The sequence below is a fragment of the Tachypleus tridentatus genome, chromosome 4 (genome assembly GCF_004210375.1).
Source record: "Tachypleus tridentatus isolate NWPU-2018 chromosome 4, ASM421037v1, whole genome shotgun sequence".
In the NCBI taxonomy this organism is placed as follows: domain Eukaryota; kingdom Metazoa; phylum Arthropoda; class Merostomata; order Xiphosura; family Limulidae; genus Tachypleus; species Tachypleus tridentatus.
The window spans coordinates 80,989,745-81,015,205 of NC_134828.1; the positions used below are offsets into that span (position 1 = coordinate 80,989,745).

Genomic DNA, 25,461 nt, shown 5'->3' on the forward strand with positions numbered 1-25,461 from the left:
CCTAATTTACTGGTAATGTTTAGACTGTTGACTGCTATGCAGTAAAAGTTGTATCAGCTTCAACTGGTGTATTTACCTGCTCCCTAGGGTGGGATAAACTCATGTTAATGAGGGATACAGAAGAGAAGATATTTGTAGGCACTGAGAGGCTTTCTTCTTTTTAAATATTCATTTAGAGTAATAGTTGCCATAGCTAAACTAAAGAACTGTAGATATTGTACTAGGGCCTTTGTTTGATATGTGGTATTTTCTTGATTCTTGTCTATTTCTTGATGATGTATGTATTCTTCAAATTTAGGTATCTAGTATCTTGTAAACATTAAAGTTGGCCAGTAAATTCAGACATAATATTATTGGATGAATAAATACTGTATTGTTTTTACATTTTTCCTTATACTTCTGCTTTCTATGTTCAAAATTATTCTGTGCATGACATTTTTGAGCCTAAATTTTGCAGATATTTTACCTATTAAACATGGTGTACCTGAATGCAACTTCTTACCAAAATTTTTCACTATCATGGCTCACATATTAGTTGACTGACCATACTATTTAAATCTGCATTGGGAAATAGTTACTTTTATGATAACATTCTACATCAAACAATTTCTGTGTTGGTATTTTACTGTAATAAACTTTTCTTTCACATGACCTAAAGCATGCCATACACCAAGTCTACATCAATTATTTTATCAAAATGAACTGAACAAAGCAGTGCTCTGTTGTGGCTTAGTTCCACCTCAAGACTGACCCAGCAACCAACACTAGGAAACTCTTTCTAAAGCTCCATCATTTCTGTGATGAATTCCTAACTGTCATGAATACAGCTGAATAATTCACAATCTGTCATCTCCAATCAAATAAACCTATGAGGTGTGAAATGCTAGGCAATAACAAGCATGATATCATTGCTGTTGCACAGGAATACTTCATCAGTCTCCATCAAGATACAGAACTTCTTCATTTCACTTCTCTTTGGAATAGTGAGAACTACACTGTGGCACACAATATGTTTATTTACCTCATGGTATCTTCCACACATCAGACTAAAGGAAGTGAAAAGTAGTTTTGAAGTTTATGCTGAAAATCTTGTTAACTTAGTATTACCTACAAAGTACTCTCAGGGTTTAACTTTACAACAACTTTATTAAGTCCTAGTCATAGCTCAAAAATGTTTTCTAGCTGTGATAATTTATGGTAACATGACCAGTATTTAAAATCAACTTAATGACTTATCAATCAAAAAACTTTTTCTACTAACCTTTGCTTACATGAACTGAAAGATTTTTCTTGGCACTGAATTATTTTCTAAGATGTCAGTTATCAAGTTTTTACTGCTTAATTGGTGCACTGTTTCTATGTTATGAGGATTATGTGTCAATGTCTGTAAAACATTTGGAAAGTAATCAGTCTTTTTTTTTTAAACACACTATTTAGAAGATGTAAGAGTAGATGAATTAGCTAAGTGTGACAAGTCTCTGACTTAGGTAATAGCCAAGTCCTAAAAAAACATTCTAAACATAGTGTTAAATAAATGGGTAAATACCTATGATAAAATTAGATATGTAACTTATATAAATGAATGAGAGAACAAAATTAGAAAATACTTGATTAAACATCTCATTAATTACTTATCAAAACAGAACAATGAGGAACTTAATAACGTTAATAAGAGAAAAAAGACATTTCTCTTTTCCGACAACACTGTTGAATTGTCCTTAACTCAGAGCTCTTACTAGAGTTTTCAATACTTATTATTTCATTGTACTGGCCAAACCAGACAAAAAATAAAAAGATGGTAAATTCCTAAATAAAATTCTTAAAATTGTTCTTAACCTAGCTATGTATGTGGTAACATCTTTCTGTAAAGGGAAATCTTCATTGAATTATTACATTCACAGATGGAAAAAAAAAAGCTTTAACAATAACTTATAAATGAATGATTCAACATTTGAATTAGAACTAAGGCATTAAATATTAAATCAAAATGATGACATCAAAATTTCAAACTGAAAGCCCTTTCAATCAGTATTAAAAAAAAGAATTACGTATGTGTGTGGGTATACCTATATACTGAATGTTTGAAGAGGGATTCAGCTTTGCGAGATCAGAAAATGTGCCATGAAATTAAAACTGGAAGCAACTTTGCATTAAATATAGCTTAAACAATTGCATGACCATTTGCACAAAATCTGCAAATATCCAATGAAAAGTTAACAAGTCATTCTGTTGTAACACTTCATGAGGAGCTAGATGTAGCATAATTATGTGTTTTATAAAAGTAAAATACTGTACTATCTACATGCAGAGTAGTTATTAATTCTTATAATATATAACTAATTTAAACAGTTCTGTACAACAACAGTATAATAGTTATTTCATTCATTGACTATCATATATGTACACAATAAAAATCTTATAACCACTGCTTTAATGATTATCTATAAAAGCTAGAACACTCAGTCTTTCTTCAACTTGTGTACACCTCAGGTAGTGTTTCAAACAGCAGAGAGCAGATGCTGAGATTCACATGGATTTAGAGTAGTTTGGCAAAGAGTTTCAGTAACATAACAATATCTGATACACTGAAGCCCTGGTTCACTGTATTGCATGGAATGATATAAACTACTGTTGGGGTATAAATATGCATTGAAAGATCATTATCTAGATCTAGACTGTGTGATTAGTAATAAAGAGCATATGGTGGCATCTCTTAAAATAAAATTATCACAGACTGTTTTTTAATAACAGAGCAGAGGAGAATAATTTATCTTGTAACTTGTGTTTGAAAGTAATCGAATGAGCCTGTGTGAATGTTGATGAATAAAAAAGACAATACTTTAAAGCTATGAATACAACTGTGATAGCTGAAGGTGTAATGAACATTTGTATATCCAATGGACTTTTAATATATTATTTTAAAACAAGTATACTGTGTTGCTGTTTGTTTATTGTTGAAAGTTATCACCAACAAGTCACAGACATCCACTGGAAAGAATCTGGTCTACAAAATATGAGTAGTAGCAGTATGGCTTCAGGATTTCAATTACAACATGTCAACAGAAGCCACTGCATGCAACTAGTTTAAGCCAAGAAATGCTAATGTTTCATCACAAGAATGTAGAAAATGTTAAATATCATAAGTAACTACACTTTAACTATATAAGCATAACTTTTTGTACATCACAAAAACAGGGGTTTTTATTGAGCCCCAGCTGGGTACATGAATTATATATATATAACAAAAGTTAAGTGTTTAAATACTTAATACAGAAACACCTATTGATTAGACATCTTATTTCCTATTAAATAAGATACAAACTAATTACTACTACAGTAAAGCAAGTTTAACCCAATCAACACTTATCTAGTACAGAATGTATACCACTAAAACAAGTCTAATGTTACAGTTTGAGATGAGCAAGTACTCTAATCTTAAGCCACCTTTTTATAATTACTGACTATTCATTCACATAAACACTTAAGTGTAATTTCAAATAATAATCAATAAAATTGTTTATTATTGCTCTATCAAAATTTTCATCAGCATTCCATGTTCTAACATTAAAATGTTTACTTCTAAACACCTTTCACATTCTGATGTTCTGAAGCATAGCATAAATAATAAACTATAGAAACTCCTATCACCAAGCAGTAAACTGAAACCCTCCTAAAAATATTTAAGTATTATTACCACAGCAGGGGATATACCACACACACATATTTATACATATTGTATGTATAATTCTAATGCCACAGACATAATACTATGCTCACGTGATTGAGCAAGAGGTATTTTCCAGCATCTCAAACCATTTCCCATGATGCTCAAATACACAATACATTTCATTTCAGCTACGAAACTAGAGGACAAAGTGTTATACTAAAATAGTACATCAAGTGTGATAGAGAACAAAATTGAAATTCCAACCAAACTTAAATAAAACAAAAAACAGTTGAATTTATGGAAAAAACTACAAATACTTTTGTAGCTAAAATAGATCCATAATTTCTTTTTTTTTTTTTACAATATAACACATTTACTTATAATAAATATTTTAACTTAATAATTAACTGTTTAAAACTAGTTTAATTATGGTGATTTTGACTTAAAATGTAATTTGAGGCATCAATTTTCTCTCTGTTAATTAGATATTAACAAGTTTACAGAGTCATTTTAATGGGATAAAAAAACAAAAAATTGCAGATATAGATTTTAAATTGAATTTTGGAATCCTTCACAAAAATAAAACCTGCTTTAATAAGGTGAAGTATTCAATTGGAAAAGTTTAGAAGTTTTGTCTCATTACATTGGAAAGAAAGAGAAATGATACATTTTCTTAGAAACACAACATGTGAAACCATTTAAGATTCCACTTGTTTGATACTGCAGATTTTGTATTTGTCAATGAGATGACCCTAGTACATGTAAATAAACTCTATGTGATTTCAGTGCTACAACGAAAGAAAACAGATATTTATTTGCATTACAATTTTAGTACTAAACTACAGAAGGCTATCTGTGTACAGTATGGGCTATTCTTGTTTGACTAAATAGTGGTATGTGACTGTCATATTTATAGCACACCTACAGCTCCAAAGTGCAAAAGTGCATTTATGTAGCAATGGGACATGAGCCATTAATCCACAGATTCATTTTCCTGGGATGCTAACCATTAGAGTCTGGCTCTAAACAGATAAATAGTTCAGGATAATAATATTCATATCACAAAACATAATTTAAACTACACACACACACACACACACACATATATAATTTGAATATTATTACTATTTAAAAAGTTGCTAGATGGTAAACTGAATAATCATCTTCTAGATCAATATCAAAAACTCTGATAATGCACAATATGGTGAAAGATAGGTTATTAAACATTAAATAATTTCATACCATAACATTACATCTCTTTGTAAGCACTTACGATACTTGTGCAAATAACAAATCTGGGATTATATATCATGTGTACAGAAATAATTTCAAGAACAAATCTTCTTTGTTTCCAGTTAAACATTTTGTTATTGAGGAAATGTGTGGTTATAGAAAATGATAGTAAAGCAACAGGCTTTAACTGCAACTTTCACTCAGACAATTGAATGTTTTGTATCTATTCTAATAACATTATATTTTAAGTGACTCATTATTTACATGTATTTCATTTTAATTAAACATTTAATACTCTGAATGAAATAAATTTAAAATAATCTAGCACTTTTAAATACATTTTAGAAGTTTTAAACAACTGAAATATGGTAAAACTTCGTTAACCTTATTGACTAGCAACTTGGATTGTTTATAAAACAGCAAAAAAAGATAAAAAAAATATTTTCATCCAGTGTCTCATTTAAAAGTATATGGAATCATTTTTACTTCTTTAGTGTATTTTTACTGAACAAAAATACAAATGTACATCAGGTATTCATGTGTAAAACCAAATTACATAAGGGACACAAAATTCATTACAGAAGTTTTTTTTTATTCAAAGAAATTCATAAAACTAACATTACTGAACTTTTATAAAAAATAACAACACTACAGTTTCCAAAATATCATTTATTACAATATCTGTCTCCAGAAACCTATATCTTTAACAACAGGTTTTAAACATCTGTTACTCCAATGTTTTCTATGAAGACAGACCTTACAACTTAAATGTCTGAAAATAACATGATATTCCATTAGCTTAGATATTACATAATTTTTAATGAGTATTTTTCAAACTAAATGGATAATGGCTACTTATAACCATTTTCAAAAACAAAACACAACTTGCCAATTCTTTATCAAGACTAAGATTACTGCCACATTCATGTAATTATTTGTAGACAACAGCAGATCTATCCATGAACAAGGCTTATTCAGCAGATTAAAGAAAACTGAAACTATAATATTCAACACTTGTCTATATGCAAAGAAAAATTTATTTTTTTTTTCACAAATAAAATAGATAAATTGAAGAGGATATCTATTGTTATTTCCAATATGTATACAACTGTTTGAATACTGGATTGTGAGTTTACTTATTTCAAATCAGCTAGGTTCTTAGTTTCACACAAAACATTGTTTTCTGTTTTACAAAGCCATATTAACACATTTGACAGAAAAAATCATTCTTCTAAGTATCAACCAATTCAACTCTCACCCTTAAATCATTTCTTAATCCTGTAAATACATTTCAAGTTAGCCCTGAAATATATTTGTGGAGCCTTAAATCAGCTCATTATAACCTTGTAAGTAATTATAATATTAAATTCATTTAACCAATGCAATCTTTCTGGCAATTATAAATTATATTTAAACTTTTTATGACTATTTATACCAATCTAACTATTAACTTGACTTTTGGGTAACAATACAACATATAGCCTTTACAGCTGTGAATAAAGACTAAACCACCATAATTAAAATTTTCCAGAAATTTTTACATTGAAACATCAAAATTAATTCATAGAGTGATTATATATTTAGAGTGTTCTGACTTTGAATCTTTCATTTTGGATAATTACACCAAGTCATGTATACGAGTTCCAGATGCTTCCTTTATGGAAAAAACACTAGAAAATAAAGCTTTATACTCAAAATAGCACTAAACTTTAAACAATTAAGTTGATGTCTGATTTGTATGCTTCCAAGTTGGTGTTCTTTTTTCTATAAAAGCAGAAAGTCCTTCTTGTGTGTCAGCTAGTTTCAAATTTTCCACCATAACTTTCTCTCCTTGTCTGTCAGGAAGAAGAACAGACATATATGTTAGCTTAAAATTATAAATTTAAGGAATTGAAAGCCACTTTCAATAGAAAATCTGATGTTTCAGCCAGGTTTATTTTTAATTAACTATAACTATAATGAAAATGTCTAGTAATAAATAGTTCACATACTAAAATATATATTAATACTGACTATAACTTATAGTAAAATGATAATGAAATAGTAACAAATAAAAACAAATATTTCATTATCTGTCATGTTTAGTAAAACTGACAATCAATTTTAAACCTGCTACTCTCTGTTAAGTATATTGTTTATAATCACTAAATACTTGTATCAAACAGAACTGTGTGTTAATGGCATGGTACACACATGGTTAAACGCTTCTTTCACCACATACATTAATAGTTGCGAAGCCATTTGCTATTTTACTTAGTTTTAAACTGATCTATTTGGTTCATTGCATAAAAGTATTACAAGACCAAATCCAGGATTGCAAAAATGCAGTATAACTTGGAAATATCCCAAGTACAACTCAGCTGCAAACATAAATAAATGTCAAATTGAAATTACAGAAACTGTCAAAAGAGATAAATGACAGAGATGCTAGGGCAGCTGACCTGAATCCAAGAAAGTGGAACTAAACTATACTGTGCAACAAAGAACTTGTGGATAAAAACCCATCTCAAGAAATTTCACCAAATTAAGTGTAATAAACTGTGAGAAAGCAAATGACAAGAAAGAAAAAATAAATGTACTACTCTTGGCAGTGATGGGCAATGCTAACCTAAACCTGTAGTCACCAAGATATATGGGTAAATCTCTGAAAAAATGGAACACAAAAAATTGTGCTTGACCAATAAATTCTCAGAAATGTTCTGAAAACAACTGCTCTAACAAATACATTTACTCAAATATTATTTCAACAAGATTTGTAGAACAGATATTTTTTCATAGTCTTCTGCAAAGCTCAGGGTCCAAAACTAAAGTTACCAGTTTAGAAAAAATACTTTATTTTTTTAATAAGTAAATTATTAATTTGAAATATAGCTAATTGCTCAAGCCATTCATATTGTCTACAATAAATAAAAACTACATATTTTTAAATTCATATATATTAAAATTGTAAATAAATTTAAACTTCTTAATGGATATCGTTAGTCCTAGTAAACAGTACTATAATCTCCTTATTATTTCAAGTTTTTGTTTTCTAAGTGATTTCTTAAACTTGAAACACATCAGTAAGTCTATATAACTCAAGTATCCATAATCTCAATGTTTTTGAAGGACAGAACCTCTACCAGTAGTAATATTCAACATCATTTACCTTTACAGTTTCACTTTATTTTATAATGTGCCATTACAGTGTAAATTTGTTTGTTTAAAGGTATCAGTTAAAATAAAATGTAATAATTAAGCAGAATATTAGTTGAAAAGGAATTCTAGTCAGTTGGAAAAGCAAATGAAAAACTCTTCCACATAAGTTTCTAAATCTACTGGTCTGCATTAAGCTTGACCATATCAAACACAACCCTCAGATTTTGTGTTGATTTACAATTATGGAATGTATAAACAATCAAATTAGTAATTAGATAAACATCTGGTTGCTAGACCTGCATCTAAAGACCATGGAGAGCTAATAAACAAAAATTGCAACAGGACCAGTGTTCTGCTGAAGAGTAAAGTTTTCCTAATAACCAGTTACAAATTAATCAAGCAAAGCAAGTGGTATATCACATACTGATTAAAATGCGTCTTGTAGTAAGTTATTCTTTCAATATCCTACATATTCATAAATCATTACTTACATTTACAAAGTTTATATGAACTATTAATTTGGCATTATAAAAAATTTATCTAACAGATTTTAAAGTTACCACCACCGTTAACCATAATAGTAACTAAAATTATATTTAGTTAACTGTAACAATGAAAGTACATTAATAATTAAAACTACAATTTCATAACTATAAGTGATAAACATAACTAAACAATACTGATTCCAGTACAAAAAAACCCAATTCATTTGGATAAAAAAGAATAAATAAACATGAAAAAAACTACCAGAAGTGAGTCATTTATTTAAAAGTTCTACTTTGACATACAATCAGTATGGTTCTAATATCTTATACTCATTTGATAAGTAACTGTACTGTCTGCTTTTCCTCTAAAACCAATGAATGGCTTTTATATTACTAAAGTAATTTTAATGTTTATAGAATGTACTCAATGTTACAAAATTCTTTTACTTCATGTACATATAAAAAATATATTGTTTGAAGTATTCGGAGTATCATAAGTATCATTATTCTAATTACACAGGCCTATGCTGGTTTTACCGTCTTTCTGCATGCTGAATTTGAATATGATATCCATTTTTCCCCATGACATAAAGATTTTTAAAAAATGTCATATATACTTTTTTTACATTAGTAAATCATTTTAACTGAAGTCACACCACATTTTATTATGCTTAAAATGTTGACAACCATTAGCTATAGATTTTTCTAGTTTTATCTAATACTGAAGTCAATAGGAATAACAACAGGATTGTTTTCAACTAAAACATTTGATGGGTCACAATTTTTTAGAGAAGGTGAACTTAATGATTTGGTAAAAAATTTTGGTCAATTGAAACAAGATGCTACAGACACAATACATAGAAGAAAGGCCACAACTTGTAGTTCTGAGATTAAAAGACAGATTTTAGAAAAAAAATCTGGATGGATGAGGATGCACATTCATTTCACATCAATGTTCTTCCATTTCCTTCAGTTTGCATATACTTCAGTTAACAACCATAATAATAAATAATGCTCATTGTGCAAAACAAACTAATAATTTGATCTAAGTTAGATTTTATTTTCTCTTCACGATCTGTAAATATCCCTTACTTGATAGTAAAAAGTGAATATTTTAAAATCTGTGTAGCTGAATTATGAATAATCCGTTATTGAATCCAAAACAATTTTTATGAAGCTTAAATTTGCAGGCCTGTGTTACAATCAACCACTTTAATTTTATTTGAATGCAATAAGAACTAAATTATTTTTGTGCGCTAGTTACAATAAAATATGAATTAAACTTTGGAACAATTCCTAAACTTCAACAATACTCACTCATATGCTTTTTCTAAATCTTGGTGAATTTGCTTTTGGAAAAAAGCTTTTCCTAAGGAAATAACTGGTCTACTCTTTTCCACAATGGCTTCAACAATTTTTTCAGTCTGATGAATGATGTTTAATTACAAAGAGATGAAAAATATAATCATAATAAAAAAAAATCACAAAATTTATTTATATTACAGATAGAAGATCAATTTCATTAATATTATAAAACATATTTGGATAAATGTAAAGTTGATAAAGTCTTTTTTTTTATAACTTTGTAAACTTCTTAAAGCTAACTATTATTATTTGCATTTATGACATCTAAAAATATTCTCCAAATTAGACACTTTTGGTAAAAATGAAAATTTTTTCCAAATGTATAAATATGTAAGTATATATATATATATATATACAAATTCTGCACATAAAGCTCTAGATATATCAGTTGTTGTTCTTAATCCTCATTTTTAGAACAAAGTTTAAACCCTTTGAGACCAGGAATGTTTGCAGCAGAAAATATTATGAAATTTGATGAAATATTAACAATTTTGTATTTCATTGATTTATTATATATTTTATCAAATAAAAGGTCCTACAAATTACATATCATTGAATTCAACATAAAAAAAACATTTATGAATGGCCATATGATCTCTGGGAACAGAAAAAGATGGCTCACAGAGTATTTCCCCTTTGGTAGGCAATCAGCTAATGATTGTAATGATAATAATTGTCCATTCATATATTAACTGGTCAAGAAAAGGACCATTTTCCACACCTGAAAATATGTTTATGATAGATACTCACTTTTTTACACAACTAAGCTATCTTTCTGGTACATTTGCCTTGGATATTGATATATCACTAGAATTTAGGCAACTTTCACCTAATCTCACCAATTTTCTTATTGCATAATGATGTTATTATATAAACAGAGAAAGCCCTCTAACCCTCAGGTAGGTGAAAAACCTCCTTGCAAACTAATCACCTCTTCTGCAATTGTGAATCTTCATTCTTTGATGAGTAAGGTACTCCAGAAGTGAGGAGAAAAAGTGATAATTTTTGTGAAAGGCGAGTTTTCAGGTAAGGAAAATGTTAACTCCTGAGATGTTACAAACCTCTCATACAAGTGAGCTACAATCCCACACTGAAGGGGTGGAGGGGTCAGTGCAAAGATTTATCTAAATGAGTTCCTCTCAGAAAGTGCCTAAAGGAGACCTATGGAATGTGACATCTGATAGTAGCAGCTTCACAGGGGTGCATCTGTGGGAGATTACATCTCACCTCTTTCAGGATATATTTTTAACTCAGGAAGGATGGAGGAAGTGGCAAATGAGCCCCATGTGTCATAGGAATAGTCAGAATAAGAAAATGAGCATCTTAGTACTTGTACCCAAGAGGTCAGAGACAATACGTGTTAACCTTAACTCTATCATCAATTGTTGGAGAAGTGTGGCTACAGAAGACCAAAACCATGACAGTTAGACATCCACAAGACTCAATTTGACTTAATTATCATCAATAAGCTTGAAGAGGCTTATACTGGGTAGAGGAGAATAGTTGGGAATAAAAAGACAAAAAACTGAGAACTAAGTTGAGGTACAATGGAAAAAGGTTAGGTTTGGAACAGTGCAAAAACAAAACAAAAGCAAAGACTGATGATAAGCAGCCTCAACCCACGAGTCAATCAAATCTGAAATACCTTCGAAACTTCAGGATCAAGAAATGGATCCAGGGATAGTTCTCATAGAGGGAAAACAAATAGTTGAGCGTGGGATAGAAGAGTATCTCCATCAAACAATTCCCAGTAACAAACAGGTAAGTGATAGAAGTTGAACAGATGACAGCACAGTGCAGTACCTCAGACTTGAGGTGTAGAAAGAAGAGGTTAAGAAATATAGTGTAAAAGTCATGTAAAAACAGGGGTATTGGGCACTGGAGATTGAAACTAACACCAAATAGTCCACTCCTCAGAAAACAAAGAAACAAAAAACAGGTAAAGGCAACCATAAATGTGAGAATCAAAAAGGGAATTACAAATGACTAAAATCAAGGATATATTAATCAGTTAGATGGAAAGGGCAAAACTTGAGGTTGCAAGAAAGTAAGTGGTCAAGAAAAGAATATACAAAATTAGTTAGGATTAGATTAAGAAATAGGGAACAAGAATAATATAACACAGCAGAAAGTGAAAGAACAGTACATTCCTGTGAAATTAAGCCCTTATAATGCAAGCAAGTGTAAGGTTTTTTGTCAACAGAAAGAGAAGTTCCCAATGTATAATAAGGAGGAGAAAACATTTAAATCTGTACTCCTTGTTCTTCCATCAAATGAGGAGAAGGACTGTAGCCAAAGGTCCTGGCTGCATAAGAGAACCCATTATCCTATGTGCAATGGCTGTTGTACAATCCCTAGTGAATGTGTCTCCATAGCCATAGTTATTACATAACCTGCATGAAAAAACTGTTCACTCACACAAGTAGTTCAAAATGTTATATGCGCTATTGTGCTCATAATCTCTAAAAAAAAAAGGAGGAAAAGAATGAAGATTCATGAGTGCAAAAGTATAGAAGGAGTTTGTGCACAAAGAGGTGTGTTGCACTACTATTGGTGCAGGGCTTTTGCTCCATAATAACTTTATGATGCACTAGTATAACTCAAGAAGCACCCAATAAGATTAGGTGGGAGTTGTTTGGAAGCTGGTGGCATGCAAGGATAGAAATAAAATTATATTTGCTCGAGAGAAAGCAATCAGGATCACTATATTGTCTCATGGAAAGTTGCATTTCATCATGAACTATTTTTAATTTAATTCAAACAATATGTTCACTTTCACTGATCATAACTAAAGGAATATGGATAAACTATGCATTCCCAATCAAGAAAGCAACTAAAAAAGATGAAATTCTTCAAAGTTAAATTCCTCTGAAAGGCAGAAACGTATTTTAATCACTAATAGGGAAAATAAGGTTAACTGGGTAAGAGCTCTGTATTGTTTCAGAATTACTTAAAGTATATTTTTCATTTCACTAACCTCTTCTTCAAGGAGGTCATCAGGTACAACTTTGCTCACTAAACCACTCATCAGGGCATCTGAAAGAAAATAAATATTAGATTACAAAAACATTCATCTTATAATAAGATTTTAAAAGTATGAGTTAAAAAACACTGAATATCTTTTCTTATAAACAATAAAAAAACTTTTTTTTGTATCAATCCAATTTTCTTCTTTGCCAAAATACATTCTTTACAGTGATGTGCAGAGACCATTAAAAAGAAAGGGACTCAGACACACACACACACACAAAAGAGCACTTTCAAGCATTGTAAAATAATACTATTTTTGGGGGGTGAATATTAGGGGAAGCTACAAGAATTGTGGGTTACTTGTGGATTCATAATACAGAAATCAATGCAAAGCAAACTGATCCATTCTCATTCTAATTCAATCTCTCTTATAAACACATAAAATTAAAATAGTGAATTCTTGTATACTAACACTTAATAGCATATTTCAATTATTTTTCTCACTGTAAAAACCTACATGTTCCTGTGTGCCAATTATTTAAAAGGTGAAATCCTTTTTCCTAATAACTCACTGCAGGTAAGATGTAGAATTAGGTATGTCTTTTAGTGGTTACAGGCAATTTTTATGGCCAAGAAAAAGAGAACTTTAGGAGTATGAGAGTAGAAAAGCATATGCATCTCACTGAGCTTTACACACTATATAAAATCATTTATAACTCACACTCATAGTATAAAATTATGGACATTTTTAAATTATATACACATCTAATTTAGAGAAAACTAAATTTCATTATTATCACTTTCAAATTTTATTTTGTCAACAAAAATACAACTATTATTTATTGATATGTTACTTAACCAAAGATAATTTATCAACCATCTTTTGCAAGTATGCCAAACTGTTAGAAACTTGCTCCAAAAGAATGACCATTAACCAGTATAAAAATGGTATGTTACATTGCAAGAACAAATTACGAACTAATCCTACAGCATGGCCACTGTAAGGGAAGTTTGTTACATTACATGGACAATTTAGCATCTATTCCAACAGCAAAAGTGGTGGTTTTCACCTTGTGGACAATAATGACTGTTGTCAACTAATATAAATTTAAAAAATAATTTTTAGAAAATAGAGTTTCTATAATATAAAAAGTAGATAAAATGGGCAGCATTAATTGCATTTTTCTATTTTTATATCATTGAAAAGTCTTGGGCATTCTTGCATTCACCCCAGTACTATTATTGAGTTTTTACAGCAACCTGGTTCTAAACATCTTGTTGCCTGGTAGGGATGCCCCTCCTTACACCAGATTCATTACTAACTTTTACTTCATTTGTCCATACAAGGTATGCAAGTTGAAGTGAATTTGATGTCATATATGGACTGTTTTGTTTATCCTTGTACTTGGTGTTAAGCCATATTGTATCTGCTTTAATATTGAAATTAGACTTGATTGTTTTGCTATTATCAACATATTTTAACAAGTGTTTTATGCATAACTGACTTGCAATGAATGACATGGATTGTTTAATATAAAATATATAGAAGTTCAACAAAATAGCATTTGAACTAAAAGTGAAAATAAAACAATTAGGACCACATCATCAGGCAAATTAAAAAAAAAAGTTGCAAATATGAACCAGAAAAAAACAACAGAAAATTTTATTTTCAATGTGAATGGCTTCAAAGAAGAAAGCAATTGACTGCTAGTGTTTACAAGAAGTCTTTGTACTCTTTCCAGTGTTTAGTTTTTAACCTTGATAGTGTGTAAACAATATCAGATTTTCAGAATTTAAAACATTTGTTAGAAACAGCATCAAAACACAAAACTTCAATTTCTCATGTGTAAAACACTATTACATTGAAACTTTTAATATCATCATTACATGTAGTATTATACACTATCATTATATGTTCAGTTCAAGGCACTTTCAATGGATGTTTTGGGCCTAAATGGACTGCACTTGCTATACTTAATAAAACACAAAATGCTTCTACTAGCCTGACCACATATGCTGTGCACAAAGTAATTTTTCTTCTATGCAAATGGTGCTTCCACTGAGTGTTTTCTGTTTGGATGAACCACACTTGGCATGTTACATCATACCACAAGGCATTTCACCCAGATGTTTTTGCCTGGGCTGATCACAGGATCAGTCATGAACAAAATTTGAAGCACATTATTTTATGCACGGTGCTTCTCCTGGATGTTTTCTTCCCAGGTGGACTGCACTTTGCCTATTCGTTTACAATTCTTTAGCCCTAGCCATGTATTCTTATATTTTATTACAGCCACTTTTCTGAAATCCAACTATATCAGTGTATCCTGTACTCATACTTGTTGCATATGTGGATGTCTTACATACTATCTATTGTCTATAAGTGGAATCTGTCTTACATGACACAATTGCTGTCTATGAAGCTCTCCCCTATGTGTCCTGTTTTGTTCATTTCTGGGTAAACTTGACCCAAGGGAATGAGAGTTTTCAAAGAAGGCCACATTTCCTGAAGAAACAGCACCTTTCATGCACAGAGAGAAAGTAGAGCCAATACGATTGCCCATTCTATATCCTGGAGCTGAAGTGGAGAAGGTTGGGTTCGACTGAGATGGGAAAGAAAGAGAATCCCCAAATGAATAAGATGTTACAAGAGAGTAATAAAGGACTTCTCCAACTTGATGAGAAACTTCACCTGAGCAACTTCTCAAAGAAGTAAGTGGATGTGAGAGACTGACTGGCATGGGAAGATGCAAAAAGAAGAGGTCAGCCATCCACAGAGTCCAAAGTGAAGATAACAAGCAAAAAAAGCATACCGTTCAACAAATCACTTACAAACCTGACAAAAACTAAACAGCAGTGCCCACAATGGGAAGACAGAATTTTCATATATGAACTGAAGAGAAATGACATGACACTGGAACTAAAAAAAACCATTGAAATGAAAGGAAGGGCTTCATGGTGAAGCAAGAAACCTCCAAGTAAGCAAGCAGCTGGGACTCTAATCTTCCATATTTTTGGAAACAACATGAGGATGTGTGTAAAATCCTGGTTGAGGGGGCACTACCTGTTTGACAATTCCTTTACATTGCAGGTTTCAAACAGACTTGGCAAGATGACTGGACAAGGTACAATCCATAGGTGGAGGGAATAAGATCTGATAAATGGATAGAGAAGGAGCAAAATAGAAGGCAGAAATCCTCAGATAGAACCTGTATAACACATAGAACTATTGTGAAGTGTAGGTAAAAAAGATAAACTAAACATTCTTAAAGAAAGGACTCATTACTAATACAAATTTAAAAATATGCAGAGCTTATAAAATACAGAAAAATAAAAAACCTGCAAAACTAAGAAATTTGAACAAAACATAAAAGAATAAGTAACAACTAAAGTTCAAAACCACTAAAGGAACTTAAAAGATAAAGAACCCTTAAATATATTGCTTATAAGTCCACTCAAACAATCTATAGACAGATAAAACCCACCATAGAGAATATAAGAATAAAAAGACATCCACTCAACAATAACAAAGTTTGACTCTAAACTAATTCCCAATTAGATGCGACTAATAGTAAAGCAAAGGAACTTACAAACTAAATACCATTAACAGAGAAAAGAAGTAAAACTTTAACCAACAAAATTTTCACCTTTTCTTGTTCTTGGGCAGAAAGTGTTATTTCCCAATTGCTTATGCCTAATGTAAATGGAAAAAACCAATTTTTTTATTCAAACTTTGCTTTTGTGACCTGGTAGTGTATAACAAAAACATGATGGGAGACTATATCTGGGGGCTGATACGTGAAAGTGATTTACATTGCAGTCACAAATCTCAAAAACCCACTCACTTCTAAACATTTTTGTATAACTTTAGTATAAATACATGTAAATCTTGATTCATATGTTGTTTTATTCAGACATTATGAAAATGAAAATGTGCAAATTTGCCCATTTTTACATAGAAAAATAGGTAAATTTCTAAATTTCATTATCCAGGTCAAAAAGCAAAGTTTGAAGTAAATAATGGCCATTTTCTGTACTTTTATAACATAAACAATTAAGAAATAACACATATTGTCCATGAACAAAATCTGTGCTACATAGTGTTATTAACTCTAAATGCAAGTTTAATGTAACCTAGATGGTAAAAGAAGTATCAAAATCTAACTTACCCAACAATGAGCACAGAAGACATGAATGATTTAAAGTATTGAGTGCAGAAATTAGATCCTTCCACACTAGTTCACATGAACTCACTGAACATGGGCATACCTATGAGGAGTAAGAAAAACAAACTGAAAAACCTTAACATAGGTCTCCCAGGAAAAAGAACAATATCTAACCCAGCTGCTTATGCAAAGACATGATATCAGGGGGAAAGTGCTGTAGAAAGACAATTTAAACACAATAATTATATCCTCCAGCAGAAAGAAAAAAACATAACTTGAAGTGAAAAAAATCACTAGGCAAATGTAAGACATAAACTCTCAGCAAACTAAAGCCCGTGTTTTCCAGCACACATTGTTGAGATAGCTGACTGTTGTCAGAACAATTCTCTACATATGATGGGAATTTCATCATCTGCCATATCAAGTTTCAAATTCATATAAACAAAATAAAATTTGGAATACTGAAACTTTTGTGAAATAAATATGTAGAAACAATGGAAATGATACACAAGAAGTTGAAACTGATACAAGTTTGTGATCAAGCACAATCAAAATTTTATAGTCATGTGAACATTGAGTTAAAACACACATCTAGACATGCCAGTTGAAAAACTGATGACTGTGCTGCAATGGTAAAGCAAGCTTCCTCCGCTAGTATACATGGCACAGTGTTATTGGTGGAGGGTAGTCACATGATCAGCACATGCTGCTGCAGTGACAAAAAAATGAAGGGGTATAATAGACTGATGTACTCTTGAAAATTTTATCACTAAGAGGGAAAATCAAGATCAGGAGAATTTTGAGAAGGAGAGGTAGTAACCATTTCAGACTTTTTCAGATTATCATGGCTTTCAGAGTTTTTAAAATATATTTTTTCATGCATTTGTATTTTAGAATGTTGATTATCAAACATGTAAGGAAATTTTGATTTTTTTGATTTTGAGATTAAAAATACTTTTATGCATTAGAGTTTTTAAATCTCATATATGAAATCTTTTTAACCTTCAGACAATTATCAAATGTTTTTTCAGAAACAAAAAATGTTGTATCAGTTGTTTTCACCATTGTATCTCTGTACGGGTTTGATCAATTCGATCAACCTTGTAACCACCTGAACAAAATAGATATAGATCATGCTTTTTATTTCATTCTAGAATGACTAAATTATAACATGAAAACACACATTTTTATTTTAAATATCTTGAATTTCATAACATTATACATCTTTGTATATATTTTATTTTTATTTTGTTGACTTTTCAGTCATGCCTGACTAATATTAAAGAAGTTTCAATGATGTGAAGCATGTGTATTAATGTTACTGTATTCAAGAGCATAAATCTGGCCTTAACAAAAATGACCTGCCATGGCTGTGTTCTAGTGAATCAATGTTTTGTGAAATATAGTTACATTTCAGTTATATTACGTGTATATACATTACTGCTATTTACAAATATGTTCTTAAAATTTCAGTTATTTAGCTTAGAAACTAAGCTGTATTTGGGTCTAGAAATGTAGGATTTTTGAGCTTACAGGTATTTCATGTTATTTCCTGGAATCTAGCATGAAAACAAAGTTTTATGTGCAAATACTTTGTAGCAGCTGAGAAAACCACAAAGGGAACATTGTGAGCTTTCAATTGGTTATACACACATCACTGGGCAAATTAAGTGCACATAAGCAAGTATTTTCAAAAAATGTAAGAGGTGGGTAAGACCACCTTGGTTTATTGAATAAATATATTTATATCTCAGAAAATAGGCAAAACAGGAGATTCTTATCTTATATTCTAGCTTGCCAATTTTTACTTTTAAATTAAAAAATTAACTAATGTATAATGCTAAAATCTGAATTATAATTACAATTCAATACCAAACTTATTGACAAACATTCTTAAAACAGTAGCTCAATAATTTTGAGTGAGTCTACAAACACAGTGACATGGCCTTTGACCTATGACCATAGGTATTGGTAGGGTTAAACAATCTAAATATTATTGAACAGAAATGAAGTGCATTTCAGAAAGACAACAGCAGTAGAATTTAAGAAGCAGATAACAATCATCACACACTATCCAAGAACATGACTATATTGAAACTTTGCTGGTGTTGCAAAATAGCTTTAAGAGGATATGGTGAGTTAGCCAAGTCTATAAAACCTAAAATAATTCATTTAATATTTTAAACTTTACCAGGTTTTGAAGTAGCACCTAAAATATTCAGATATAACATTTTAATATATATAGTATACATACATGTTACCTAAAAATAATACTGAAAAGGAGAAATATTGAAAGCTAATTCTACTTTTACTGAAGAAGCAGATGAAACAATGGTTGTATCCTGTAAGTAACAAATGGTGACAATATACCTTTATTCATTGCCAATATATTCTATAGCTGAGTTGTTCACTGAACTTACTACAATAAAAACAAACTGCTCTAGACTTACCTACCACAACAACATTTATTCTGGAGCAATGTGAAGCATATTGAAAACAATAATTAACCAAACAAGTGGCATTTAATCAGTTGAAACAAGATTACCCTTATTCACATTTTGTGAGTTGCTGTACATCTCCAGCTGAACTTATTTATGCAACAACAAAAAAAAAAGTATTTTTTGTGCATTTATTCAGTTTTCCAACTTTTTCCATTTTAACATAGTGAGCAGTGGTACTTGATCATTTGATAGAGAGAAGAATGCCAAAACTGAGCATAACACGATGGAATTTTAAAAGGAGTTAATACTGTGTATGAAGAGTTAAATGGATAAAAATTTCAGATGGGTTAGCTGATGCTGCTCTGCTGGTTAACAACAGTGTAGATGAAAAGTGATAAGTGAAAGCAAGGTAATGACTGAAACCTACGACACAATAATTATTTATGTTGAAGATGGTTTACACAGAGTGATCATCTGATAGCTGTTGAATTAATTGACACTGAATTGCTTCAAGGCTATCTTATAGTTCTTCTGATCTTAAATTAGAAGTAACCATAAAATAATACCCAATGACCAACAAAATATAAGTTAAAGACTAAACTGACAATTCTATATCCACATACTGAATTTGTACATGTAAATTTTGAAAATTCACTATCTCAATAATTATCAGAAAACAATGTAAAATATACTTTGTTTAGTGCAATAACAAACTATTCGAGATTGTTTTGACCAGGTATGTTACAATACTATGACAATTTTCCAACTACTTTCATATCATTACCACTGTAAAGCGGTATGTTAAATTACTAGGATAATTTATCAGCTGCTACAGTAACATGATGAGTATAAACATGACTGTGTTGCAATATTTTTATGCAAAAATGGCTCATTTGGGTTGAGAAAATATTTTACATAGAAAAGCGAACAACGTTTCGACCTTCTATGTAAAATATTTTCTCAACCCAAACGAGCCGTTTTTGCATATAAATTTCTCAACAAGTGGGTTTCTCGACATCACTGATTATTGTGTTGCAATATGTTTTTTCATTGAGCTGATTCTTTTAAATTATTTGGTGAAAAAAAAAAGGCCAAGTCCTGTCCACATTACAATAACAAGTTAGTTTATTTCTTCCTTAGCCCATAGGTTATCACTTACACACAGTTGAACTTGAAGGTCTAAGTTCACAAATAATGTTTTCACTTTCAGCAGAGGTTTACTCTCTAAAGGTACTATGACTAATGTACAAGTAAACTTACCTGTACAACTTCATGACCGATTAATTGGGTAACTGAATATATGTGATAACTAACACCTATCCAAACATTTTACTGGAACTAAAGTTTTCACTGAATGACTGACACTCTATTAAGTGAACATCTGGTTCAATGCTCACTGATTCTCCTATTTATAATGTAGTGTTGTTTCTAGAAACTTTGTAAAGTTTCTAGATTAGTAATATTAATGCTTATTCTAGGTGTTTTAGGACTACTTTTATAAACCTACTTGATATTAGATTCAAGTGCTCATTAACTATCATTTAACACATTGACTCACAGGCCTATTTTTACAATACTTTCCAGGATCCCACTAGTCATTTTACAATTACTTTTTTTAGGAAGAGTTTAAAATGTTTGTACCATGTTAGGTACAAGTCAAAGACATTGTTAAGGTTATTTTTGACCCATGAACCATGGGTGAGTTGGTTAGGACCTGAGAATGCATTTAGTTTTACTGTCCCACACGACCAACCTATGGGTCGTGCTACAATTTCAGAAGCATAAAATTTTTGGTATATGAATCTATGTATAATAATTATTTTTTATCTTTTTCAGATATTTTTAATATTTCTTCTATAAGATATGTTAAAATGCAAGTTCCAACCAATCTGGTGTGCCAGTAAATATTTTTTATGCTTCTAAAAAAACAAAATCAAGATAAGATTCTCTGGAAATTGAGGAAAATTCAGATACTGAAAAATAAAAACTATGAATATTCAGATTATGAACCTTCTAGTGATGAAACTTATGGCTAAGAAGATGAAAAAGCCTTCACACCTGAAGATTTTGAAAATACAGTTTAAAACTAAAGCTGAAACTAATGGTAATGCCCGCAGCACACTCCATCTTATGGATATCACCCAGTGAACAGTTCCAACCAAAAAATATTTTCATTTATTACTCCAAGTTCTGGATCATCTACAAATGCTATAGTAATCCCTTTTGATGTGTTTGAGCTTATGTTCTATGATAACATTTATGATCTTAAAGTTCAACAAACAAATCTCAATTACCACAAAACTGGTAACACAAAGGTAAGCATGTGGAAAGACACTAACTCTGATGAAATAAAGAAGTATTTGGAATTATTATATACATGAGACTTGTGAGATACCCAAAGATCACCTACAACTGGCAGAATGATCTCTTCTACAGGAATTCTTACATACCACAAATAATATCAAGAAATAGGTTTCAAACACTCCTACATTTTATTCATTTTGCAGATAATCTAACAACTGGGAGAAATTGTTTAGAAAATATTAGAAGGTTACTTGAGATTCTTGAAATAAATTTTACAAGAGCTAAAATTCCATGTGAATGCATTGCAATAGATGAAACAATTGTGCTATTGTGATGTCACCTAGTGTTTCTTCAATATAATCCTGGGAAGGTACATAAACATCATTTGAAAGTGTAAAAACTGTTATCCCCAAGGTTACATTATATCAACATTGTTTTTGCTGATGATACACAGAAACAGCGAGGATGTCTCTTAGATAGATTCACCCATGAAACTTGAATAGTCCTTGATCTTGCTAAAGACTATCTAGATGCAGGGAGAACAATCACCACAGATAATTTCTACACATCAATCAATTTAGTAAAAAAGCTGCTAAAGCATCAAACCCACCTTGTGGAAACATTATGACTTAATAGAAAGGGCATCCGTAAGGAAATTATCAGTACGAAACTAAAGAAGGGAGAAATTGTAGGTCACCAACAAGATGATGGAATTGTGATTGTAAAATGGAAGAACAAATGTGATGTTCTTATGTTGTCAACAAAATATGATCTGAGCTTCAAGGAAACTGGACAGAGAATCAATGATGTGGATGTCAAAAAACCAGAAATGGTTCTCAATTACAATATCATAAAACAAGGAATAAACATATCTGATCAAATGTCCAATTATTTCTCACCACTTAGGAAGAGTATTAGATGGTATCATAAGACTGCTTTTGAGTTTTTGCTAAACTAAGCAGTGGTAAATGCTTTGGTTTTATTCAATAATGCACACTAAAAAAAAGCTACAAATTCTTGAGTTTTGAAAATCAATCATTGAATCACTGTCAAGTAAATGGACAAGCAGCAGTAACATCAAAGACAACAGCAGGAAGAGCCAACAAACAACATATTATGAAGACTTACACTGAAAGAGACAAGTCTAACAAATAATTCATAAAAGATGCATTGACTGCTTCAGTGAAATAAGAAGGACAATGACTGCAAAAGAAGTGGACAGAAAGACCAAAAACATTCACACATACTATGATGAATGTGAAGGTACCCCTGCTCTATGTATTACTTGTTTCAGTAAAAGACATTAGGTCATGTAACTTCAAATGATACATATAATAATGACTGTCACTTTGTACTGCTTTCATACTATTCATTATTCTTATTTTCATGATGAACTGATTTATTTGTTTTCTAATAGGTTTTGGAAACAGTATGTTGGAAAATTTACATAACATTTCACTTGAAAAATTATTTTTTATGCTTTTTCTACATTCACTATGTTCAAATAACAATTTTGTTGCAAAATTAATTTTTTTCATTGTATCCATCAATGTCTAAATAAAGTTATTTGCTTCATCTACTTTATATGTTATATACAATTATCAGGTTAATAAAACATAAAAAAAACAAAAAATAGGTGGACTCAGAAAAGAAATGTTGTCCTGATGTCCCACTCTGTATATGTAGCCATTGTGCTCCAGCCAATAATTGACCCTTTAAAAAGAAAATAGAGCATGACTCACTGGTGGGTCATGTGGATCTTACTGAAAGGCTATCACGACCCACTGGTGGGTTGTGTGGGAGCCAACGTGTTAAATTAAAACATTCAAAATGTAACTTACACAACATTGTTTAGATCATAAAGACAATTTAGTAGCTGTTTCAATAGCTTGACAGGTTTACATTATTTCTGAAAGAACATACCAGTTGATCCAATAGCTTGACAGGTTTACATTATTTCTGAAAGAACATACCAGTTGATCCAATAGCTTGACCAGTGTAAAGCAGGTAAGAAGCAATCTTTCTTGGTACAGCTCGAGCTACTGCAATACCAGGGGTAGAACAGAATAGCCCAACTAATGCTCTGAAGTGTAAAGGATTTTATATTTTAAGCTCTGTATCACTGAAGATAGAAAAATAAATTACAAAAACTATTATATTTAAAATAATTAAATGTTTTAGGTTGTGCTTGAAAAACTAGCTATAAAACATTTTAATGTACTATACACATCTCTTTCTAATAATAACATTTTTATTGATGTATTCCTCATTACACTAACCATAAATGATAAAGACATCCATCATCAATACTAAATAACTTTTAGCTTTTAGAACTAAAGTGCTATGATGTTTCATTCAACAGAACAGTGCTAATGCAAAATACCATGTTAGTGATTAAAATACAAGAATTACAATTGTAAATTATTACAATAAAAGTAATAAAAGCCTTTGAGTTGTCACTTGTACAATGATATTAAAGCTATTAAAGTTATTAGAAGTTTGACAGTGTTAAAATTATATCTTAAAAGTTATAATAGCATTAAAACTATATATGTATATGCATATTATATTTACAAATGTTAAGATTATCTAGGCCATTATAAGTGTTAGTTGTTTTTGGCATTACGAGTTTTTTTACTTACAGCTACCTTAGTTATAATAAGTATGATAGTTTTACAAACTATCACAAACACTAGAATGTAATAAAAATGTTTCAGCCACGAACAAAACTGCCAAAGATATCTCTGCTATTGTAAAAGAAAAATCCATTAACATAGTCTTATGTATAAAAAGGAAGCACTGAAGATGGGCTTAATCATTATCATATTATTAAATTATGTGTAAGATTTAGAATCAATGATGAAAACTAAATAGAAAATGTGTGAAATAAGACTGTTTAGTGTAGATATTATTATTATTTTCTGAGGGAATATTTTATGAATTTTTAGTTTTGATCATAATCAGAGAGTTAAAAGCAATTATTTTAAAGTAAATGTTATGACTGTAACCCACTGATGTCAAGATTATCAAATGTCACATGAAATTTATTCATGTCTATGATATAGTGAGCAGACAAATGGTGAAAAACAAATTGTGTGAGATGAGTGGGAAAAGTAAATAGATATAAAAAGACATAGCAGATGAGAAAGAATCATATAAAAGAGACATTTGGTTAGAGAAGAAAGGTCTAACAATCGATATACATTAGAGTGAGACTAACAGTGTTGACCAGAGATCAAAAGAATACTTTATTTTGTCAAAGAGAGCTCTAAAGTAATTGAACCTGTCTCTGTAGACTTTGAAAACAGCAACAACAAAAAATCATTCATTAAAAGTAGGCCTAATTAGAAAAAAAAAAGGAACAGATGATTTTGGAAGTTAGAAGTTCAAGATAAACAAAATCAAAGAATCCCTGCTTACACAACAACTAAAACCAAAATTAAACCAATATAAAGGAATACCTTTATACCCATGCTAATTAATAAGAACCTAACATCTACCTGCATTGCCTCCTACAATTCTGTACCTGTTTATACTCTCATTCCTAAGACGTGCCCAGCAATGGTCAGTTGCAAACTCTCTCTTGTTAACCTGAAGATGCCCTAAGAAGGTTGTTCTCACCTTTATTTTGGTAAAAGTGTTAATACCCATACCAGTATCCTGAGGTACAAGATATAACTTTAATAACTCTT

General features: G+C 30.6%; 1 protein-coding gene across 1 annotated transcript in view; it reads right to left on the bottom strand.

Moving 5' to 3' along the window:
• Positions 1–5,471: 5,471 nt before the first annotated feature.
• The window catches only part of LOC143249541 (enoyl-CoA hydratase domain-containing protein 3, mitochondrial), a 39,802-nt gene continuing 19,812 nt past the window's right edge, over positions 5,472–25,461 (bottom strand). Inside the window, exons 6-9 of the mRNA XM_076499566.1 lie at positions 23,743–23,852; positions 12,866–12,924; positions 9,841–9,947; positions 5,472–6,735 (exon numbers count right to left, since the gene is read on the bottom strand). Of these exons, the coding sequence (XP_076355681.1) occupies positions 6,618–6,735; positions 9,841–9,947; positions 12,866–12,924; positions 23,743–23,852 (394 nt within the window). The 3' untranslated portion in view covers positions 5,472–6,617. The remainder of the gene's footprint in view (positions 6,736–9,840; positions 9,948–12,865; positions 12,925–23,742; positions 23,853–25,461) is intronic.